The 20,050-nt window shown below is 35.4% G+C and overlaps 1 protein-coding gene across 1 annotated transcript in view; it reads right to left on the reverse strand.

The window, feature by feature from the left end:
* Positions 1 to 214: 214 nt before the first annotated feature.
* LOC149819928 (uncharacterized) overlaps positions 215 to 20,050 on the reverse strand; it is a 37,200-nt gene continuing 17,364 nt past the window's right edge. Inside the window, exons 3-5 of the mRNA XM_089983528.1 lie at positions 19,555 to 20,001; positions 666 to 742; positions 215 to 287 (exon numbers count right to left, since the gene is read on the reverse strand). Coding sequence (XP_089839654.1) covers positions 215 to 287; positions 666 to 742; positions 19,555 to 20,001 — 597 coding nt within the window. The remainder of the gene's footprint in view (positions 288 to 665; positions 743 to 19,554; positions 20,002 to 20,050) is intronic.

Consider the following 20,050-nt stretch of genomic DNA (forward strand, 5'->3'; position numbering starts at 1 on the left):
ACTGGTTGCCATCATGAAGAAAAATTGGCAACCTAATTTCGCATCCAGCTCTGAACTGGAAAGGTTCTGATATCAAGAAGAATATGTTTAGTTGATATAGTTTGAAGTCCTTGTTGTAGTCTTGTGTAACCAAGTTGGTTATTTCCCGAGACCACTTAGCATCTCCACTGGAATGATGAAAACCAACTCTTTCCCCTGGTCCTCTCAACTAGTCCTATCTTTCAATAGAAGAACCAGTGTCTTCTGCTTCATCCTCACTGAAACTGGTTGGCATGTCAACAGCATATCTGCATAAGTAGTGCATAGTTTTACAGTATCAATTTGTTTCTTGTTTCCAAAAAATTATGGTTTTCGTGTCAGTAAATGTAAGCAGGAATATGGTAAGAGGTTTCCCCTTTTCTGTTTCTTATAGACTCCAAGGCAACGTTTTATGATGCATGCTTTCCATTTGAATTATAACAGAATAAACAGTTTGAAGCACATCCCAAACTTTTTTGCTTGATGATTGCATTTAAAGATTATTGGGATAAGGATGAATAAACCTCCATTGTATTCATTTAGGAAATTTGACTTCAGATTATTAATTACTTAGAAGATAACAATTTATGTAACAAAAAAGTGTTCATTTGTAACAAATACAGTTAATGAAATAAGTTGTCACTAACCCTTTGATTGGTTTTATCTGTGAACCCAAAGAAGCAGCATGTTTTGGTGCACTTTCTGGCTTCCAGATTTTTCCACCCTTGAATTTTGGCATTGCAATGACAGCAAGACAAGGATGAGGTTAGCTAAAAAAATATCATATATCTGAAGATGAAGTGATGCAAATGTTAACTTCAACAACCAGCAGCAATCAATCAGTTCATTTAAGTTATCTGTAATGAAGTAGAGAGAGAGCACACACAAACCCATTAAGGGTACAAGTACAAGATCACAAACCACTAAAGGCAAGATAACATAAAAAATATAAATTTTATTAAGCTCATAAAATGCACAAAGAATGCATATGTACAAGAGGGGGAGATCCCCTTTAAATATACAAAAGAGAGTAGTTCTAATGGCTAGTCAAAGCTGGTCAAAGCCCAGAAAAAAATACAGAAAAATAAAAAAATTACAGAAAAATTAATTTTTATATTATATATAATATATAGATAATCATATACATATACACATTTGTGTATATATATATACATATTAACACCTACCCTCAAACTTATGATGATAACACCCAAAGTTTGCCTAAAAGAAACTAAAACCGTAGTGATGATAGAGCTTTGGTGAAAAAAATCAGTCAAATGACACTCTGATGGGACATATCGAAGTGTGATGGTTCATCTTTAGCACTCATGAATATAATGACACTTAATCTCGATATGCTTAGTGTAATGAAGTATGCGGAAGAATCAAGAATGAAAATGCATTCACAATGTCCAACAATGGACTTGGTACAAAGGCACGCAAAGAGGCAATCCACTAAGGGATAATACAAAGAGGCCTTACAAGAAGGCTACACATAAAAAGACACACTCTTTTTATTAAAGGAGGAGCTCTCAAGAGCAATACAAACACAAAGGGGAGTACCCCTTTTTATACACACAAGGAGCCACAAGGCGGCTCCCAATAGAGTTGTTGGGAGCCCCCAACGACTCTATGGTGGGGCCCCCTATGCGGCTTGAAATAAAAGAATTAAAAAAGAAAAAAAGAAAAAGCATTACAGAAAAAAGAAAGAAAGAAGAAAATATATACCCCTAGTGGGTATTATATAAAAAGACCATAATACCCCTATCAGGTATTATGGTGTACAAGAAGGAATATATATATATATATATATATATATATATATATATATATATATATATATATATATATATATATATATATGTGTGTGTGTTAACACCCCCTCAAACTTTACGGGGAGATGATGAAAAGTTTGCCAAGGAGAAACAAGAAGTGAGGAGCAAGAAGCGCTTTAGTAAAAAAGTTTGCAAGCTGATATTCAGATATGACATATGGCAGTGTAACTGTCCCACGAAGATACTCGTCATGAACATAGTGACAGTCCATTTCTATATGTTTGGTCCCCTCATGGAAGGTGTAATTGCTAGCAATATAGATGGCACTTTTGTTGTCACAGCAAAACTTCGAGGCACCAGAAATTTCAACTCCCATATCTTGAAGAAGACTTTGAAGCCACACAAGTTCCATTGTAGTAGTTGTCATAGCTCGGTACTCAGCCTCAGTAGAAGATAACAAGACTTTCTGTTGTTTCTTGCATCTCCAAGCAATTAGAGAATCGCTTAAAAAAACACAAACACCAGTAGTTGAGATTTTGTCATTTGGGTTTCCTCCCCCGTCATCATCAGTATAAGCAAGCAAATTTAATGAGAGTGAGGATAAAAATAACCTTTTAGTTAGAGTGTTTTTAATGTAGCGAATGATCCGAAGAACGACACTCATATGCACAGTTGTAGGATCATGCTGAAATTGTCTAGCAGAGTGAACAACATGAGCGATGTCAGGTCTGGTGATAGTCAGATAGGTGAGAGATCCAATGAGTTGTCTGTAGGGTGTAGGATCTTCCAGTAAAACCTCATCCTCCAACCGTAGTTTAGCATTGATAACCTCTGGAGTCTCCACCTTTATATCATCTGAAATTCCAGATTTGGAACATATATCTGCAACAAGCTTCAACTGTGATAATATATACCCTCGGAGAGAGTATGCAACTTCAATGCCAAGAAAATATCCGAGAAAACCTAAATCAGACATATCAAAATTATTTTTTAACATTAATAATGCCCATTTCATTATTGTCTGTGATGATCATATCATCAACATAAAGTAAGAGGATTACTATACTATTACCTGCACTTTTAACAAAGAGAATAGTGTCAGTATAACATGAACGAAATCTCAACTTAATCATGATAGCACTAAATCTATCATACCAAGTCTTAGAAGCTTGTTTAAAGGCCATATAAAGCTTTTAATAGTTTAAGAGTTTGACCTTGTTCAACAGTAATTTTCGGCGGAGGATCCATATAAACTTCTTCATTTAATTGGCCATTAAGAAAATACATTTTTGACATCTAATTGAAATATAGGCCATTTCTTAGATGATGCTACAACAATTAGGGTTCTGACACTAGTTATTCAAGCTATTGGGGCAAAAGTCTCCTCATAGTCAATGTCATATTCTTGTGAGTATCCCTTAGCTATTAATCTTGCTTTATAGCGTCTAAGGAACCATCACTTTTTGTCTTAACTTTGTAAACCCAACGACATCCAATAGCTTTTTATTCGGAGGAAGTTGAACTATTTCCCAAGTTTTAGCCTTTTTTAAAGCATCTAGTTCTACCCTCATTGCTTCAATCCAACGTGGTATATTCTTTGTTTGATTATAATGCGAGGGCTCATAGAAGAAATGTAAGGCTATTAGACAAGCTCTATAATTAGGTGAGAGAGATTCATATGAGACAAACCTATTAGGTGGAATTGATTCTCTAGAGGATCGCCTAAGGAAACTTTCTTCTAGAGGTTCGTTAAGTCGCAAGAATTTTTCTAAAGCACTAATAGGTTTCTCTTGCTCACGCTAGGTGTAAACATGAAGATTGTCACTATGAGTTTGTAATGAAATAAGCGGAAGAAACCAAGAATGCTAAAGCATTCACTATGTCCCACACGGACAAATGCAACAAGCACAAGAGAGAAAATCCACTAAGGGATATACAAAGGGCCTTATAAAAAGGCTACACACATGAAAAATAATATCACTATTATTGAAGAGGAGCTCTCAAGAGCTATATATCATACATGGGGGGTTTCCCCTATTTATAAGAAGAGGAGACCAAAGGGGCTCCCAATAGAGTCGTTGGGAGCCCCCAACGGTCACATATGTGACCGTTGGGGGCCCCAACAACTCCATTGTGGGGCCCCTTTTCGGTATCCAAAAAATACAAAAATAAAAATAAAAAGAAAAATAAAAAATAGTGAAATACGAGAAATAAAATAAGTACCCCTATGGGGTACTTTGTGAAATGACCATAATACCCCTATCGGGTATTATGGTATTATTACATATGTTTTAACACCCCCCCTCAAACTTTACGGGGGAATGACCGAAAGTTTGCCAAGGAGGAACAAGAAGCGAGGAGCAGGCAGGGCTTTGGTGAAGAAATCAGCAAGTTGATATTCTGAAGTGACATATGGCAGTGTTACTGTCCCACGAAGATATTCATCACGTACATAATGACAATCCATTTCAATATGTTTCGTCCTCTCATGGAAAGTGTGGTTGCTGGCAATGTAGATAGCACTTTTGTTGTCGCAACAAAGCTTCGAAGCCCCGGTAATTTCGACTCCCATATCTTGAAGAAGACTTCGAAGCCACACCAGCTCCATTGTAGTGGTTGCCATAGCCCTGTATTCTGCTTCAGTAGAAGACAATGAGACTTTCTGCTGTTTCTTGCACCTTCAAGCAATTAGCGAATCTCCTAGGAATACACAAAAGCCAGTAGTTGAGATTCGATCATTTGGGTTTCCTCCCCAGTCAGCATCAGTATAAGCTAGTAAATCTAAGGAAGAGATTGAGGATAGGAATAGCCCTTTAGTCAAAGTATTTTTAATATATCGAATGATCCGGAGCACAGCACTCATATGCACAGATGTAGGAGCATGCTGAAATTGACTTGCAGAGTGCACAGCATGAGCAATATCAGGCCTGGTGATAGTCAGATAGGTGAGGGAGCCTATGAGTTGCCTGTAGGGCGTAGGATCGTCCAGCAGAACTCCATCCTCCAGTCGTAGTTTAGCATTGATAACCTCGGGAGTCTCGACCTTTTTATCATCTGAAATCCCAGATTTGGAACATATGTCTGCAGCAAGCTTCATCTGTGACAGTATATACCCTCGAGGAGAGTATGCAACTTCTATGCCAAGAAAGTACCTGAGAAAACCCAGATCAGACATATCAAAATTATGTTTTAACATGTTTTTAACTTTAAGAATACCGCTTTCATCATTGCCAGTGATGATCATATCATCAACATAAAGCAGAAGGATGATGATACTATTACCTGCATTTTTAACAAAAAGAGCAGTGTCAGTATAACATGAGCGAAATCCCAATTGTAACATGATAGCACTAAATCTATCATACCAAGCCTTAGGGGTTTGTTTAAGACCATATAAGGCTTTTAATAACCGAAGTGTTTGACCTTGGTTAACACTGATTCCCGACGGAGGATCCATATATACTTCTTCATTCAACTGACCATTAAGAAAGGCATTTTTAACATCTAATTGAAATATAGGCCATTTCTTAGATGATGCTACCGCAATTAAAGTTCTAACGCTTGTCATGCGAGCCACGGGAGCAAAAGTCTCCTCATAATCGATGCCATATTCTTGTGAGTATCCCTTAGCAACTAATCTAGCTTTATAGCGCTCTAGGGAACCATCACTTTTTGTTTTGACTTTGTAGACCCATCGACATCCTATAGCTTTCTTATTTGGAGGAAGGTGAACTATTTCCCAAGTTTTAGCTTTATTTAAAGCATCTAGTTCAACTTTCATTGCTTCAACCCAATGAGGTATACTTTTTGCTTGATTATAATGGGAGGGTTCATAGTAAGAATGCAAGGCTATTAGACAAGCTCTATATTTAGGTGAAAGAGTTTCATATGAGACAAACCTATTAGGTGGAATTGATTCTCTAGAAGAACGCCTAAGGGAGGTTTCTTCTAGGGGTTCATTGAGCCGCAAGAATTTTTCTAAAGCACTAATAGGTTGGGCTTCCTCACGCCGAGTGTATACTTGGAGATTGTCACCATTAGTTGGTGATACATCATCATCATGAGAATCATGAGTATTTTCTAAAATTTCCGGATGACTCAAAGAGTCATCATTTGAATCTTCTAAAAGATCATTGATAAACATATAATCAATTTCATTTGATTTTTCCAATATGTCAAATCCATTTTCATCTTCTAAAAAGGTTACATCTTTGGAGACAAATAACTTATTGTTTTTATGATCAAAGCATCTATAGCCTTTTTGATTTTCACCATATCCTAAAAATACACATTCTATTGCTTTAGGTGACAATTTATCTCTTTTATGTAAAAGAACAAAGCATTTACACCCAAAAATCCGAAGACGATTGTAGTCGGGTGTCATATTAAAAAGTTTTTCATAAGGAGAGATATTATTCAATTTTGAAGATGGCATCCTATTGATTAAATAGGTGGAGGTTAACACGGCTTCGGCCCAAAAATTTTTAGGAATATTTTTAGAAATGAGTAAGGATCTAGTGGTTTCCAAAATATGCCTATGTTTTCTTTCCGCTAGACCGTTTTGTTGAAGAGTTCTTGGGCAAGATTTTTGATGACAAATGCCATGTTGTTTTAGATATGCTTGAAAATCATTTGATAAGTATTCTCCACCCGAATCAGATCTAAGAATGGATATTTGACTTTGAAATTGATTTTGAATTTTTGCATGGAATTCTTTAAAGAAGTTAAAAACTTCCGATTTAAAGTTAAGAAAATAAATCCATACATATCTAGTATAATCATCAATAAAAGTAACATAATATGAATAACCACCTTTAGATATAACCGGAGATGGCCCCCAAACATCGGAATGCACCAATTCAAAAGGTCTTGTTGTCACAAAGGATCTAATAGGAAAAGGAGTAGACTTCATTTTGCCAAAAATGCAATCTTTGCAATTGATATCTTTTTCTTTACAAAACTTGTGTCCAAAAGGAAAAAGATACATTTTAGAGTAACTTGGATGGCCAAGCCTTTTATGCCAAGTTTCAATATTTTTGTCTTGGACATAAGTACAAAATGAGGTATTTGGAAGCATTAAATTATCCATAAAATAAAGGTCTCCCTTCCTATGGCCTTGCCCAATCCGCTTCCCGAACCGGAGATCCTGCACAAAGCACCCTTGGGATGAGAAAGATATTTCACATCCATGGTCGGCTATTTGAGAAACGAAAAAGAGGTTAAGATTTAATTTTGAAACTATTCTAACTTTTGTAACAAGGAAATTTTGAACATTTTTAGAATCAAGAGTTCCAACACCATTTATTTTGAGAAAAGTTCCATCGGCCGTAGAGACACAAGACATTTTTGAATTGGTGTGCACATTGGTTAATGCATTTTCATGAGGGGTCATGTGAAAAGAAGCTCCGGAATCTAAAATCCAAGAGTACGTACCGGGAGGTGATGATGAGGCAATGGCGGCACCGGAGGTGGAAGAAGTGACCTTTAAGATTTGTTGAAGAGCCAAGGAGATTTGTCCAAGAGTGTCTTTGAGATCCCCGTTCTTGCCGTCATCTTCTTTGGTGGTGGATTCTTCAACGGAAGCCACCTTTGGCTTGAATGCCCCATTTAGCTTTGGGCAAACGGGTTTAATATGTCCCGGCTCATAACAATGGTGACATATAATCATTTTTCTTCCACCACTCCCTTGCTTACCAAAATGAGGTGGTTTGTATGTTTTAACATGATTGCCGGGTTTAGATACGGCAAGAACTTCCTCTATGCTTTTACCCATGCTATGCCTAGTCTCTTCTTGAGTAATCTCGGCAATAGCTTCTTCTAAGGGAGGAAACGTGGATCTATGGAGAAGTGAGGATCTTACTTGTTCAAATTCGGGACGAAGCCCAAATAAAAATTGAAACAATCTATCTTGTTCCATTTGTTTTTGTCTTAGAACCACATCCTCCATAGATACCCATTTAGGCTCTAAAAGAGCCAATTCATCCCACAAAGGATTTAGAGCACTATAGTAATCTTGTATGCTCATGTCGCCTTGTTTTGTGGTTCTTACTTTTTCTTGCAAGAAATAAGCTCTTGCAAGATCCTTTTGGGTAAACATACCCTTCATAAAAAACCAAGCTTCATTTGCCCGGCGGAATTTTGCAATATTTGCACATACCTTAAGTTCGACATTATTCATAAACCATGCAAGGATTTTTGCATGGTTGCTCTCCCAATCTTCCATTTGATGATTATAATCTTCAATGGCCTTGAGACGAGCATCGCCTTCAAGTGCTTTCTCTTGATCTCCTTCCATCTTTGTGAGCTTAAGTTGGGGTTTCGGAACGGTTCCCATTACATAACCCCAAAGCTTCTTGCCTTTGAGATTATTCTCCATTGTGGATGCCCACATCATGTAATTTTTTCCATTGAGTTTGAATGATAGATCGATCTTGACTTCCATTGCTACACAAGGAAGATGTGAGAAAGAAAGGAAGTAGAGAGAGACAAGATTTTACCTTTAGAAGATCTTATGGCTTTGATACCATGTAATGAAATAAGCGGAAGAAACCAAGAATGCTAAAGCATTCACTATGTCCCACACGGACAAATGCAACAAGCACAAGAGAGAAAATCCACTAAGGGATATACAAAGGGCCTTATAAAAAGGCTACACACATGAAAAATAATATCACTATTATTGAAGAGGAGCTCTCAAGAGCTATATATCATACATGGAGGGTTTCCCCTATTTATAAGAAGAGGAGACCAAAGGGGCTCCCAATAGAGTCGTTGGGAGCCCCCAACGGTCACATATGTGACCGTTGGGGGCCCCAACGACTCCATTGTGGGGCCCCTTTTCGGTATCCAAAAAATACAAAAATAAAAATAAAAAGAAAAATAAAAAATAGTGAAATACGAGAAATAAAATAAGTACCCCTATGGGGTACTTTGTGAAATGACCATAATACCCCTATCGGGTATTATGGTATTATTACATATGTTTTAACAGAGTTGGTGTCAATTCAATATTATGTGTATCTTCTAATATTAGGTGGAATTGATTCTCTAGAGGATCGCCTAAGGAAAGTTTCTTCTAGAGGTTCGTTAAGTCGCGAGAATTTTTCTAAAGCACTAATAGGTTTCTCTTGCTCACGCTAGGTGTAAACATGAAGATTGTCACTATGACTTGGTGGCAATTCAATATTATGTGTATCTTCTAATATTTTTTAATGACTTAAGGAGTCATTATTTATATCTTCTAAAAGATCATTTAGAAACATATATTCAATTTCATTTTGTTTGTCTAATACTTCAAATCCGTTCTCATCTAAAAAAATCACATCTTTTGAGACATACAACTTATTGTTTTTATAGTCAAAGCATCTATAGCCCTTTTGATTTTCACAATATCCTAAAAATACACATTCAATTGCCTTTGGTAATAATTTATCTCTTTTATGTAAAAGAACAAAGCATTTACATCCAAAAACACGAAGACAATTGAAACCGGGTGTTATTTTAAAAAGTTTTTCATAAGGAGAGATGTTATTTAATTTTGAGAACGACATTTGATTGATTAAGTGGAGGTTAACACGGCTTCAACCCAAAAAATTTTAGGAATATTTTTAGAAATAAGTAATGATCTAGTGGTTTCTAAAATGTGCCTATGTTTTCTTTCCGCTAGACCGTTTTGTTGAGGAGTTCTTGGGCATGATCTTTGATGACAAATGCCATGTTGTTTTAAATATGTTTGAAATTCATTTGACAAATATTCTCCACCGGAGTCGGATCTAAGAATGGATATATGACTTTGAATTTGGTTTTGAATTTTTGCACAAAATTCTTTAAAATAGTTAAAGACTTCCTATTTAAGATTAAGAAAATAGATCCATACATATCTAGTATAATCATCAATGAACGTCACATAGTATGAATAACCACCTTTAGATAGAACCGGAGATGGACCCTACACATCTGAATGCACCAATTCAAAAGGTCTTGTTGAAATAAAGGTTCTCGTAGGAAAAGGAATAGACTTCATTTTTCCAAAAATGCAATCTTTGCAATTGATATCTTTTTCTTTACAAAATTTGTTTCCAAAAGGAAAAAGATACATTTTAGAATAACTTGGATGTCCAAGTCTTTTATGCCAAGTTTCAATACTTTTATCTTGGACATAAGTACAAAAAGAGTTTGTAGGGAGCGTTAAGTGGTCCATATAGTAAAGATCTTTTCTATGACCTTGCCCAATCCGCTTCTCGGACTGAAGATCCTACACAAAGCACCCTTGAGATGAGAAAGATATTTCACATCCATGGTCGGCAATTTAGAAAACAAAAAAAAGGTTGAGATTTAGTTTAAGAACTATTTTTACTTTTGGAACACAAAAATTTTGAATTTTTTTAGGATCTAAAGTTCTAATGCCATTTATTTTGAGAAAAGTTCCATCGGCTGTAGAGACACAAGATATTTTTGAATTGGTGCATATATTGGTTAAAGCACTTTCATGGGGAGTCATATGAAAAGAAGCTCTAAAATCTAAAATCCAAGAATACGTACCGGGAGCTGACGAAGAAGCAATGACGGCACCGGAGGTAGAGGAAGTAACCTTTAAGATTTGTTGGAGAGCTATGGATATTTGACCAAGTGTGTCCTTGAGATCCACGCTTTTGCCTTCATCTTCTTTAGTGGAGGATTCCTCAATGGAAGCCACCTTAGGCTTGAAAGTCCCATTCAATTTTGGGCATGCGGGTTTGATATGTCCCAGCTCATAAGAATGATGACATATAATCATCTTCCTTCCACTATTCCCTTGCTTTCCAAAATGAGAAGGTTTGTAGGTCTTGACATGATTGTCGGGTTTAGATACGGCAAGAACTTCATCCACACTTTTACTCATTCCATGTCGAGTCTCTTCTTGAGTAATTTCGGAAATGACATCCTCTAATGGAGAAAGAGTGGATCTATGAAGGAGTGAGAATCTTGTTCAAATTCGGGACGAAGCCCAAATAAAAATTGAAACAATCTATCTTGTTCCATTTGTTTTTGTCTAAGCTCCACATCCTCTATAGCCACCCATTTAGGCTCTAAAAGAGCTAATTCATCCCACAAAGGGTTTAAAACACTATAGTAATCTTGGATACTCATATCCCTTTGTTTCGTAGTCCTAACTTTCTCTTGCAAAAAATAGGCTCTTTCAAGATCTTTTTGGGTATACATACCCTTCATAAAAAACCAAGCTTCATTGGCTCAGCGAAATTTTGCAATGTTTGCACATACCTTGAGTTCAACGTTGTTCATAAACCATGCTAGGATTTTTTCATGGTTGCTTTCCCAATCTTTCATTTTTTCGTTGATAGTCTTCAATTGCTTTGAGGCGAGCATCTCCCTCAAGAGCTTTTTCTTGACCTCCTTCATTCTTGGTGACTGTTGGGGGCCCCAACGACTCTATGGTGGGCCCCCCTATGTGGCTTGAAATAAAAGAATTAAAAAAGAAAAAGAATTACAGAAAAAAAGAAAGAAGAAAATATATACCCCTATCGGGTATTATGTGAAAAGAACATAATACCCCTATCAGGTATTATGTGAAAAAACCATAATACCCCTATATATATAAATGTTAACACTTAGTACGTTCATGAAATATATGATTATTGGCAATGTAAACAACACTCTTGTTATCACAACATAGCTTGGAGGGTTGGGCTATGTGGAACCCATATCTTCAAGAAGTTGCTCCAACCTTGCAATCTTCAAAGTCGTAGTAGTCATGGTCTTATACTCGACTTCGGTAGATAAGAGAGATACCTTTTGTTACTTCTTGCACTTTCAAGACACCAAATAGTTACCTACAAAAATGCAAAAACTTGTGGTTGAGCGAGGGTCATTTACATCTTCTCAAAATTAGAATCAAAATAAGCAATCATTTCTAATGGAGAAGAGGAAGATAAAAATAATCTATTATTAATAGTATTTTTAATATATCAAACAATCCTCATCACAACACTCATGCGTTGTGGTAGGGGAATGTTGAAATTGACTAATAGAGTGAGCGATATAAGAAATATCAGGTATAATAATAGATAAATAAGTTAGAGCTCTGGTCATTTGTATATATGGTGTTGGGTCCTCCAAAGGTACTCCATTGATCTGCATCTTGCAATTTATGACTTCTAGAGTATCCACTCTTTTTTCATATGAAATTCCTAATCTGACAACAATCTCAGTTGCATATTTACTATGTGTTAATAAATAACCATGAGGTGAGTAAGCAATTTCTATTCTAAGAAATTAACAAAGAAAACCAAGATATGTCATTTCAAAGTTATCTTTAAAAATAACCTTGATATGACTAACTTCGTGCTTATCACATCCTGTAATGACCATGTCATCAACATAAAATAGTAAAATCATCATACTTGCATTAAAAGACTTAACAAACAATGTAGTCTAAGAGTAACATGATTTAAAACCCAATTTAATCATCACACTGCTAAATCGGTCATACCACACCTTGGGAGCTTGTTTCAAGCCATACAGGCTTTAGGCAAGCAAAGAACCTTTTTATGTGCCAAGTCAAATCCTAGAAAGGGTTTTATATATACTTCTTCGTTAAGATTCCCATTAAGAAATGCATTCTTTGCATCCATTTGATAAATTGGTCATTTTCTAATAGATACAACTACTATAAGGGTCCTAACAATGGTCATCCTAATTATATGAGCAAAAGTTATCTCGTAGTCTATACCATATTCCTAACTACACCCTTTGGTGACTAACCTAACCTTATAACTTTTTAGTGACCCATCACACTTAGTTTTGACCTTGCAAACCCACCTACATCCTATAGGTTTCTTTCTTGGGGTAAAGATTGGATTCTCAAGTTTAGTTATTTCTAATGCATTTAACTCATTTTCATTGTTTTTATCCATTCAGGGTGGTCTTTGACTTCATTATATGTATAGAGTTCCAAGTAGGAGTGAATGACCATGAGACATGATCTATAATTTGAACTAAAGGACTCATAGGATACAAATCTACTAGGTGCTTTGAATATCCTAGAGGATCTTCTAATTTTAAATTCTCCTTCGATTTTGAGTATACTTTTCTAAAGCACATGGAGGATGATCAACTGTACCGTGGGTATAAACTTGAGTGTCATGATGGGATTTCATCAACATTTTCATTAATAGAAGGTGGATCATCAACATTCACTTTATTATCATGCATATAATAATCATGCACTTCACTGTCATGTATATCATTAAGATCACCAATAATAACATCATATTCATTTTTGTCACAAGAATTATGCTCATTAGCTAAATCAAATAGAAAACAATATTCATTCTTCCTTAGACTCACACTTATCAAATTCATTTTTTATTTTCAGGAAAAGTGACATTTCTTGAAACATAAAGCTTATCATTTTAAGGGCATAAGATTTATACCCTTTTTTTATTTTTCGCATGTCTTAAAGCACATGGAATTGCTTTTGGAGAAAGTTCATCATTTTTGTTAGTAAAAACAAAATATTTACAACAAAAAACTCTTACGGTATATTTGGTTGCATCTCATGTGATTTGGAATCACATGAGATGGAATCAAATGTGATTTGAAGCCATACGATTTCAAATCACATATTTCACCATGTGATTGGAATCACATGTTATTCACTTCAAAGATGATTTCAAATCACATTCCTTTTCTCATTTGCTTGAGATTCCAAATCACATGTTTGGTTTGCTACACAAATAAGATTCATTCCCTCATTTTTATGAGATTTCAAATCACATGTTTTGGTTAGCTGTGTAAATGAGATTCATTTTCTCATTTACATGAGATTACAAAACACATTTAAATGCAACCAAACATATCGTTAGTTTTTTGTAATCAAGAGATATTTTGAATAATTTTTTAATAGGTGAAATATTTCTTAGGGAAGATGAAGACATTCTATTAATTAAATAAATTGTTGCAAGAGCAACCTTGACCAACAAATTTTTAAGAATATTTTTTGAAGTAAGGTTCTTGTAATTTCAATAATACGTTAGTGTTTCCTTTCAGCTAAACTATTTTGTTGGGGAGTATTAGGACAAGATCTTTAATGTACAATTCCATAATGATCAAGATAATTTTTAAAGTCATTAGATAAAAATTCTCCTCTAGAGTCGGATTGAAAAATTTTGATGTTAGTTTTAAATTGATCTTTAATAGGTTGTGAGATTTTTAAAAGCAAGTGAATGCGTCAGATATGAGTCTAAGGAAGCATATATTATCCAAGTATGTCTACTATAACTATCAATAAATATAACATAATATGAAACTCCTCCTTTGGATATTACCGGCATGAGACTCCATACATCCGATGCGCTAATTCAAATGATTCCTTAAAAACAAATTTGCTTGATCCAAAAGGCAATAATTTCATTTTTTTATAATATAATATTTACAAACCAAGTCCTCTTAATTACACTTTTCAAGGAAAGTAAACAAATACAATTTTAAGGAACTTGGATGTCCTAATCTCCTATACCAATTTTTTAAATCTTGTTTTTTTAACATAGTTACAAAAAAATTTATTTGGTAAATATAAGGTGTCCATGAAATAGAGATCTCATCTTCTATGGCCTCGCCATGAGCCTTTCTGAGTTGAGATCCTGCACCCAACAATCACTAGGTAAAAAAGTGATCTTACATGCATGGTTTGAGATTTGAGAGACTGAGAAAATGTTCAAATTCAAATTAGGTACTATAACATTTAGGACAGAGAAATCCTGGTTGCTTTTAGATGAGTCTTTTAAAGTTCCTAAACTTTTGATTTTTAAAGAAATTTCATCAACGTTAGACACATAAAAATCATTTAAACTAAAGTGACATCCAAACAACATGAACTCATTAGGGGTTATAAGAAATGATGTACTAGAATCAAGAATCTAAGAAGTCTTACCAAGATCAATGCAAGTAGACACCACAACATCGGAGAGAGAAGATACGGCACGATACATATCATTACTATGATAAAAAAATGATATGATACACACTTGTACCTTGACATGAGTGTTTAGTATCTGTATCATGTGTATCGTACGATACACCATGTATTGTACCCGCCTTCGGCACATTTTAAAAAGGGACGAATCATTTTTTATTTTTTTTAAAGACCTCTTGAGGGCCAACTTTTTCATTTGTGTAGATGCCACTAAAGGAGTATCTACGCATCCTAGGAGTCGTGAGAGTGATTTCAGGCCAATTCGTGAGCAAGAGGGAGAGATTTTGCATTTTGCTCAAGTAGGAGTGCATTTCTACTATTTTTCACTCAAGGAAGTGGGTTAAGGTAAAAAAATTCTACTATGAGTAAAATTACAAAACTACCCTAAAAATATTTTTGCCTCGAGGCTCACTCCCCTACAACCCCCAACAAACTTACCATGAAGTTGGATCCGAAAAAATTAGAAATTTATGTCAAGGTAGAAATCAGGCTTCACACTCATCCAACAAAGATGGCATTAGATAATTCGACATGGCAATGAGACACTCGAGTAATGAGTAAAAACCGATTGAAAATTGAGTGCAACTATTTTCATAATATTATTTTTTATGTAATATGAAAGTATGAGTCTTGTGGCAGATTCTTAATTGCAAGATATTTAACATTTTGCATTGTTCCTGTAAGATAGTTGATGTTTGATGATGTCTTATGCAGCCCATAGAAACATAAATGTTTCATATGTGGTTTTATGGTTGTATTTTGTGAAATTCATCATTGTTTCATGTGTTATGATTTCTTATAAATTTTGTTGTTTTTTTTATTTTTCATGATTTTTTTAATTTTAAAAAATTATATTTTTTTATGATACGTATCTTATTTTGGGCCTGACCGATACGGGTAATTATACGATAATAACAACCTTGGGTTGTAGAGCCTCCACTAGTTGGAAAAGTGACATCGATCAAATGCATGCAGAGTTTTCTATTGTGAAGGTCCTATGGACGCCACTTTTTTTCTTCTTTCTTTTCATTTCTTTTCCTCTTCAGGCAAACAAGCTTGATGTGTCCCAGTTCGTTGCAAAAATGAAAAATGATCTTGTTCTCGTACTCATTAGAGGATCTCCCAAAATAAGGAGGCTTATGGACACATGTTAGATTGAAGCCCAGACATGGCCAAGAAAGAGCCTTCGTTCGCAGAACCATGCTTCTTTAGTTTATTTTCCTCCATAATCCACTCTTCCAATGTCTCCACAATAGAAGCAATACCTCCTCCTTGGAGTAGAGCAAATTTCGTGGCTTTAAATTCGAGTCTAAGCCCATTGATAAATTGGTAAAGTGCTCCACTTTAATTTGCTTCTCACTAAGCTTAATATATATTGGATAATGTCACTTAAGCTCAAGCAATGCTAACTCGAGAGAGAGAACATTATAGTATTCATGTATGCTCATGTCTCCTTGGGTCATAGTCCTTACTTTGTTTTGTAAGTTGCACATATGTGCAATATCCTTGAGTGAATACATGTCTTGGAGATACCTCCATGCATTATTTGCATATTCGAATTTAGCCAAAATAGAGCACTTGTATTCACACTATTTATGAGCCACGACATAATTTTGGAGTGGTTGATCTTCCATTTTTTCCACATCTTTCATAGTCAGCAACGACTTTATTTATATCATCTCCTTAAAGTGCAACCCCCTTCCTGTTGTCATTTTTGTTGAGGACTAACTTGGGTTCCTTTCAGGTTCCATTAATTAGTCCCCATAGTCCTTTGCCCTATATGTGATGTTTCATAATAGAGGTCCACAACACGTAGTTGGAGTCATTGAGCTTCACGAGAATGGCGGTAATAATCTCTTTGTCCTCTATGATGATGAAAAGATGAGAATAATGTTAAGATGTATTGATATGTTGTATATATATATATAGGGTAATAACTAGAATATGTAAATCAACAAAATATGTAAACCGGTATGCACTGATATTTTCGTAGTTTTTTTTCTAAAGTTTCACCATAAGGGTGCAATCTAGATGCTTGGTTTTATAGAAACACTCTTGGATCATTCGATTATGATCTATAAGTAGGATCTTTTAAGGCTTGAAAATCAACGACTCAGAATTTTCGTAAAAATATGTACAAGAGGGGGAGATCGCCTTTAAATATACAATAGAGAGGTCTAACTAGCTGTTAGACTAGTCCTAACTGCTAGTCAAAGCCCAACAAAAAATACAGAAAATAAAAATAAATTACAGAAAATTTTTGATATTTTATAAAAAAATATGTAATATATATATATATATATAGAGAGAGAGAGAGAGTGGTAGCTGCTTACCGCACACCTAGCTAGACAGCTAGTGGATGTGCACACATCATCCATGGCCCACAGGCTACATGCTTTAATATAAGTTGACCATGCAGGTCAATAGCGGCTGAGAAAACCACCACTATTAAGCTTGGGGGTCTTTAGCAGTGGTTTTGCATGCTGCTAAAAGCCTTTTTTGGTGAAAAAAGAAAAGACAGGTGGACATGTGGTGCGAGCATGAGAGTCGACCCTGAGTAGGCAGCTACCACTTTTCCTATATATATATATATATATATATATATAGAGAGAGAGAGAGAGAGAGTAATGATACGGTGCACCCAGAGCATCTACTCCCTTTTTATAACTGTTGGATCACAAAATATCCAACGGCTATGATAACACTTAAAATGCATGCTCTTCTTTTCTTAAACGGTTAAGCATGCTTTGTAAATGTCAGCTCACTAATTGAAAACGTAAGAGAGGCTTTCCAATGTTGAACTAAAATGAAATAGTAAATTTTTGTGAATTAGTCAGATAAATGGAAAACTAATTCTAAAATAGATTCTTACATAGTAGTAGGTCGGTAGGCTGGCTAAGAACCATACTCCTAGCTTCATATTCACAAGGCCCACGTGGTAAAAAATCATGAATGAGACGACCGTGTAGGATCCAATGAAGCTGTGCCATGTGACAAAAATAACCACCAGTTTTCCCAAATACATCACAATTTTCCATTTATTCTCTTGTAAAATTCTTCCTATCTGTTGGTGGCCTCATTTCACATATGAAGAGCATTCACCATGCCACTGCTCAAGAGAGGTGTCAATGGGTCAGGTTTGGTTTGGAGCCAGGTTGGACCAAACCCATGTCTGATTTGAGATGCTGGTACAAGGTTCAGACCCGGGTCCAATCGGACTCACCATAAAAGAAACCATATCGATCCTATAAGGATTACATGAACTAGTGACAAAATAATATTTATTGTAATCTTTTTTACATTGAAAATTTTCAGATATTGGTTGGAATTCAGGTCAGGCCCGGGTTTTGTATGAAATTTCACAAACAAAATGAATAACTGGCTGAACCATTAGGAAGCTAAAAATTTGTTAAAGGGAAAAGGTCTAATATGGGAAATGTTCTGAAGAAATCAACCAAGAAGCTCAAGAAAACATTAGAAGCCACAGTGATGAGAGAAGCTGAAGCTCAACAAGACTGGCATTTATAACCAAATTACTTAACACGTTTCGGAAATAACACATGAACAATTGTTATAGTCTCTCCTGCCAAGAGCAATGAGGAATGAAGGAGAACAAAGAACAGGTTGTTTCATGCACAAAGTGGCATTCTCTAAAGACACCCTTGCAAAACATGCCTGTTCAGCCCAATAATAATTGAAAAGGAAAGATTTTCAGTTCTGGTCAGCGAACCAAAATGATAGTTGCATTACACTTCCAACCACTAGTTAGTGTTAATCGATAGTTCAGTTGGAAATTTCTGTGCAACTGCATGCACTTATTCTCTTCCAAACTTTTCATTACTTTCAGAAAACCAAGAATTATTATATTTTTTATCCTGTGGAGTTGGTGTTCCAAAGTCTCCATATCATGGCCTTCCAAATTTCCCTTATGAAAAAAAGGCAAAAAAAGAAAAAGAAAAAGGAAAAAGGTTCTTCTCATTGGAAATACTACAAAAGGAAAGAAAATAAAACATGAATCATCTAACAAAACGCGTTACCAACAACAGCTAAGAGAGAGAGAGAGTTTGGAAATCTGAAACGTAATAGATGGGCATGGATGCATGTGAGAGCATGTCATGCATCTATGCCCCATTAAAAGAAAGTAAAAAAAGTAAATAGTCCCTTTTGGAAAGCCTCTTATGTTTTTAATTAGTGAGCTGGCATTTATGAAGCATGTGTAACCACTTAAGTAAATAAGAGCATGCATTTTAAGTGTTATCATAGCCATATCATTACTAATATATATATATATATAGAGAGAGAGTAATGCTAAGGTGCCCCTGAGCACCTAGTAGAAATCATAGTTGTAGGTTGCATCTTCTCAATCAGACCTAATAGATGTACTTAACACAGTTTATTTGATAGGAATCACGTTTTGGATCAAGTTTTTTGGACAAAAATAAGATTCTTTAAGTCATGAAATTTTGATACATTGTGAGCTGTTGATTTTTAAAGATCATAAAAAACCTGCATGTATGTTATATATTCACATGATCCAAAACTTATTTTCTACTAAATAATGATTGTAGATCATATCTGTAGGATCTGATCAACAAAAAATGCTGTTTTTTTTAATTTAAAGCTTTTATTAGGTGGGAGTAGGTACTCCGGGAGCACCCTATCATTACTAATATATATATATATATATATATATATACACACACACACACAACGACAAACACTTTTTCTTGTTAGGCATTAATAGACAAACATGTTCAAAGGGATGCATACATAAAGCACAAACTATACCATAAGCTTCCTTGTGGAGTTCACTTCATCATCTGCCATAGCAGAGAACATCATAGGCTGCTGAACTACAGGATTTTCTGTATGTCTGGCTCTATTATTATAATTATGGATCTGAAGGAAGGATGATTTTTTGGTATTGATGTTACCACTATATGCATGATGCTGAAAGCCTGGTCCAGGAAAGGGTCTCCCTCTCACACCATGCCTTGACCAGGCTTCTGATTCGTTGCTGATATATTTTGATGCTTCACTATCAGAATATTCATCCATCTGCATTGCAGAGTGCAAGTCAGACATCTGATTGCTTTGGTTGGCACAGGAACGAGCCCATGTTGGAGAATCACATGCATACTTATTTCGGAATTGAGATGGCTGAATTGCCCTGTAACCTGATTCCCTTAAGCATGAATCACCAGAATGCAGAGAATTCCCAGTTCTTCCATATATCTGAAAGAAGAAAGGATGACAAACAAGCTCAACAAGATGATAAAATTTC

Source organism: Nuphar pumila, chromosome 12 (genome assembly GCF_984573655.1).
Source record: "Nuphar pumila chromosome 12, dmNupPumi1.hap1.1, whole genome shotgun sequence".
Lineage (NCBI taxonomy): Eukaryota > Viridiplantae > Streptophyta > Magnoliopsida > Nymphaeales > Nymphaeaceae > Nuphar > Nuphar pumila.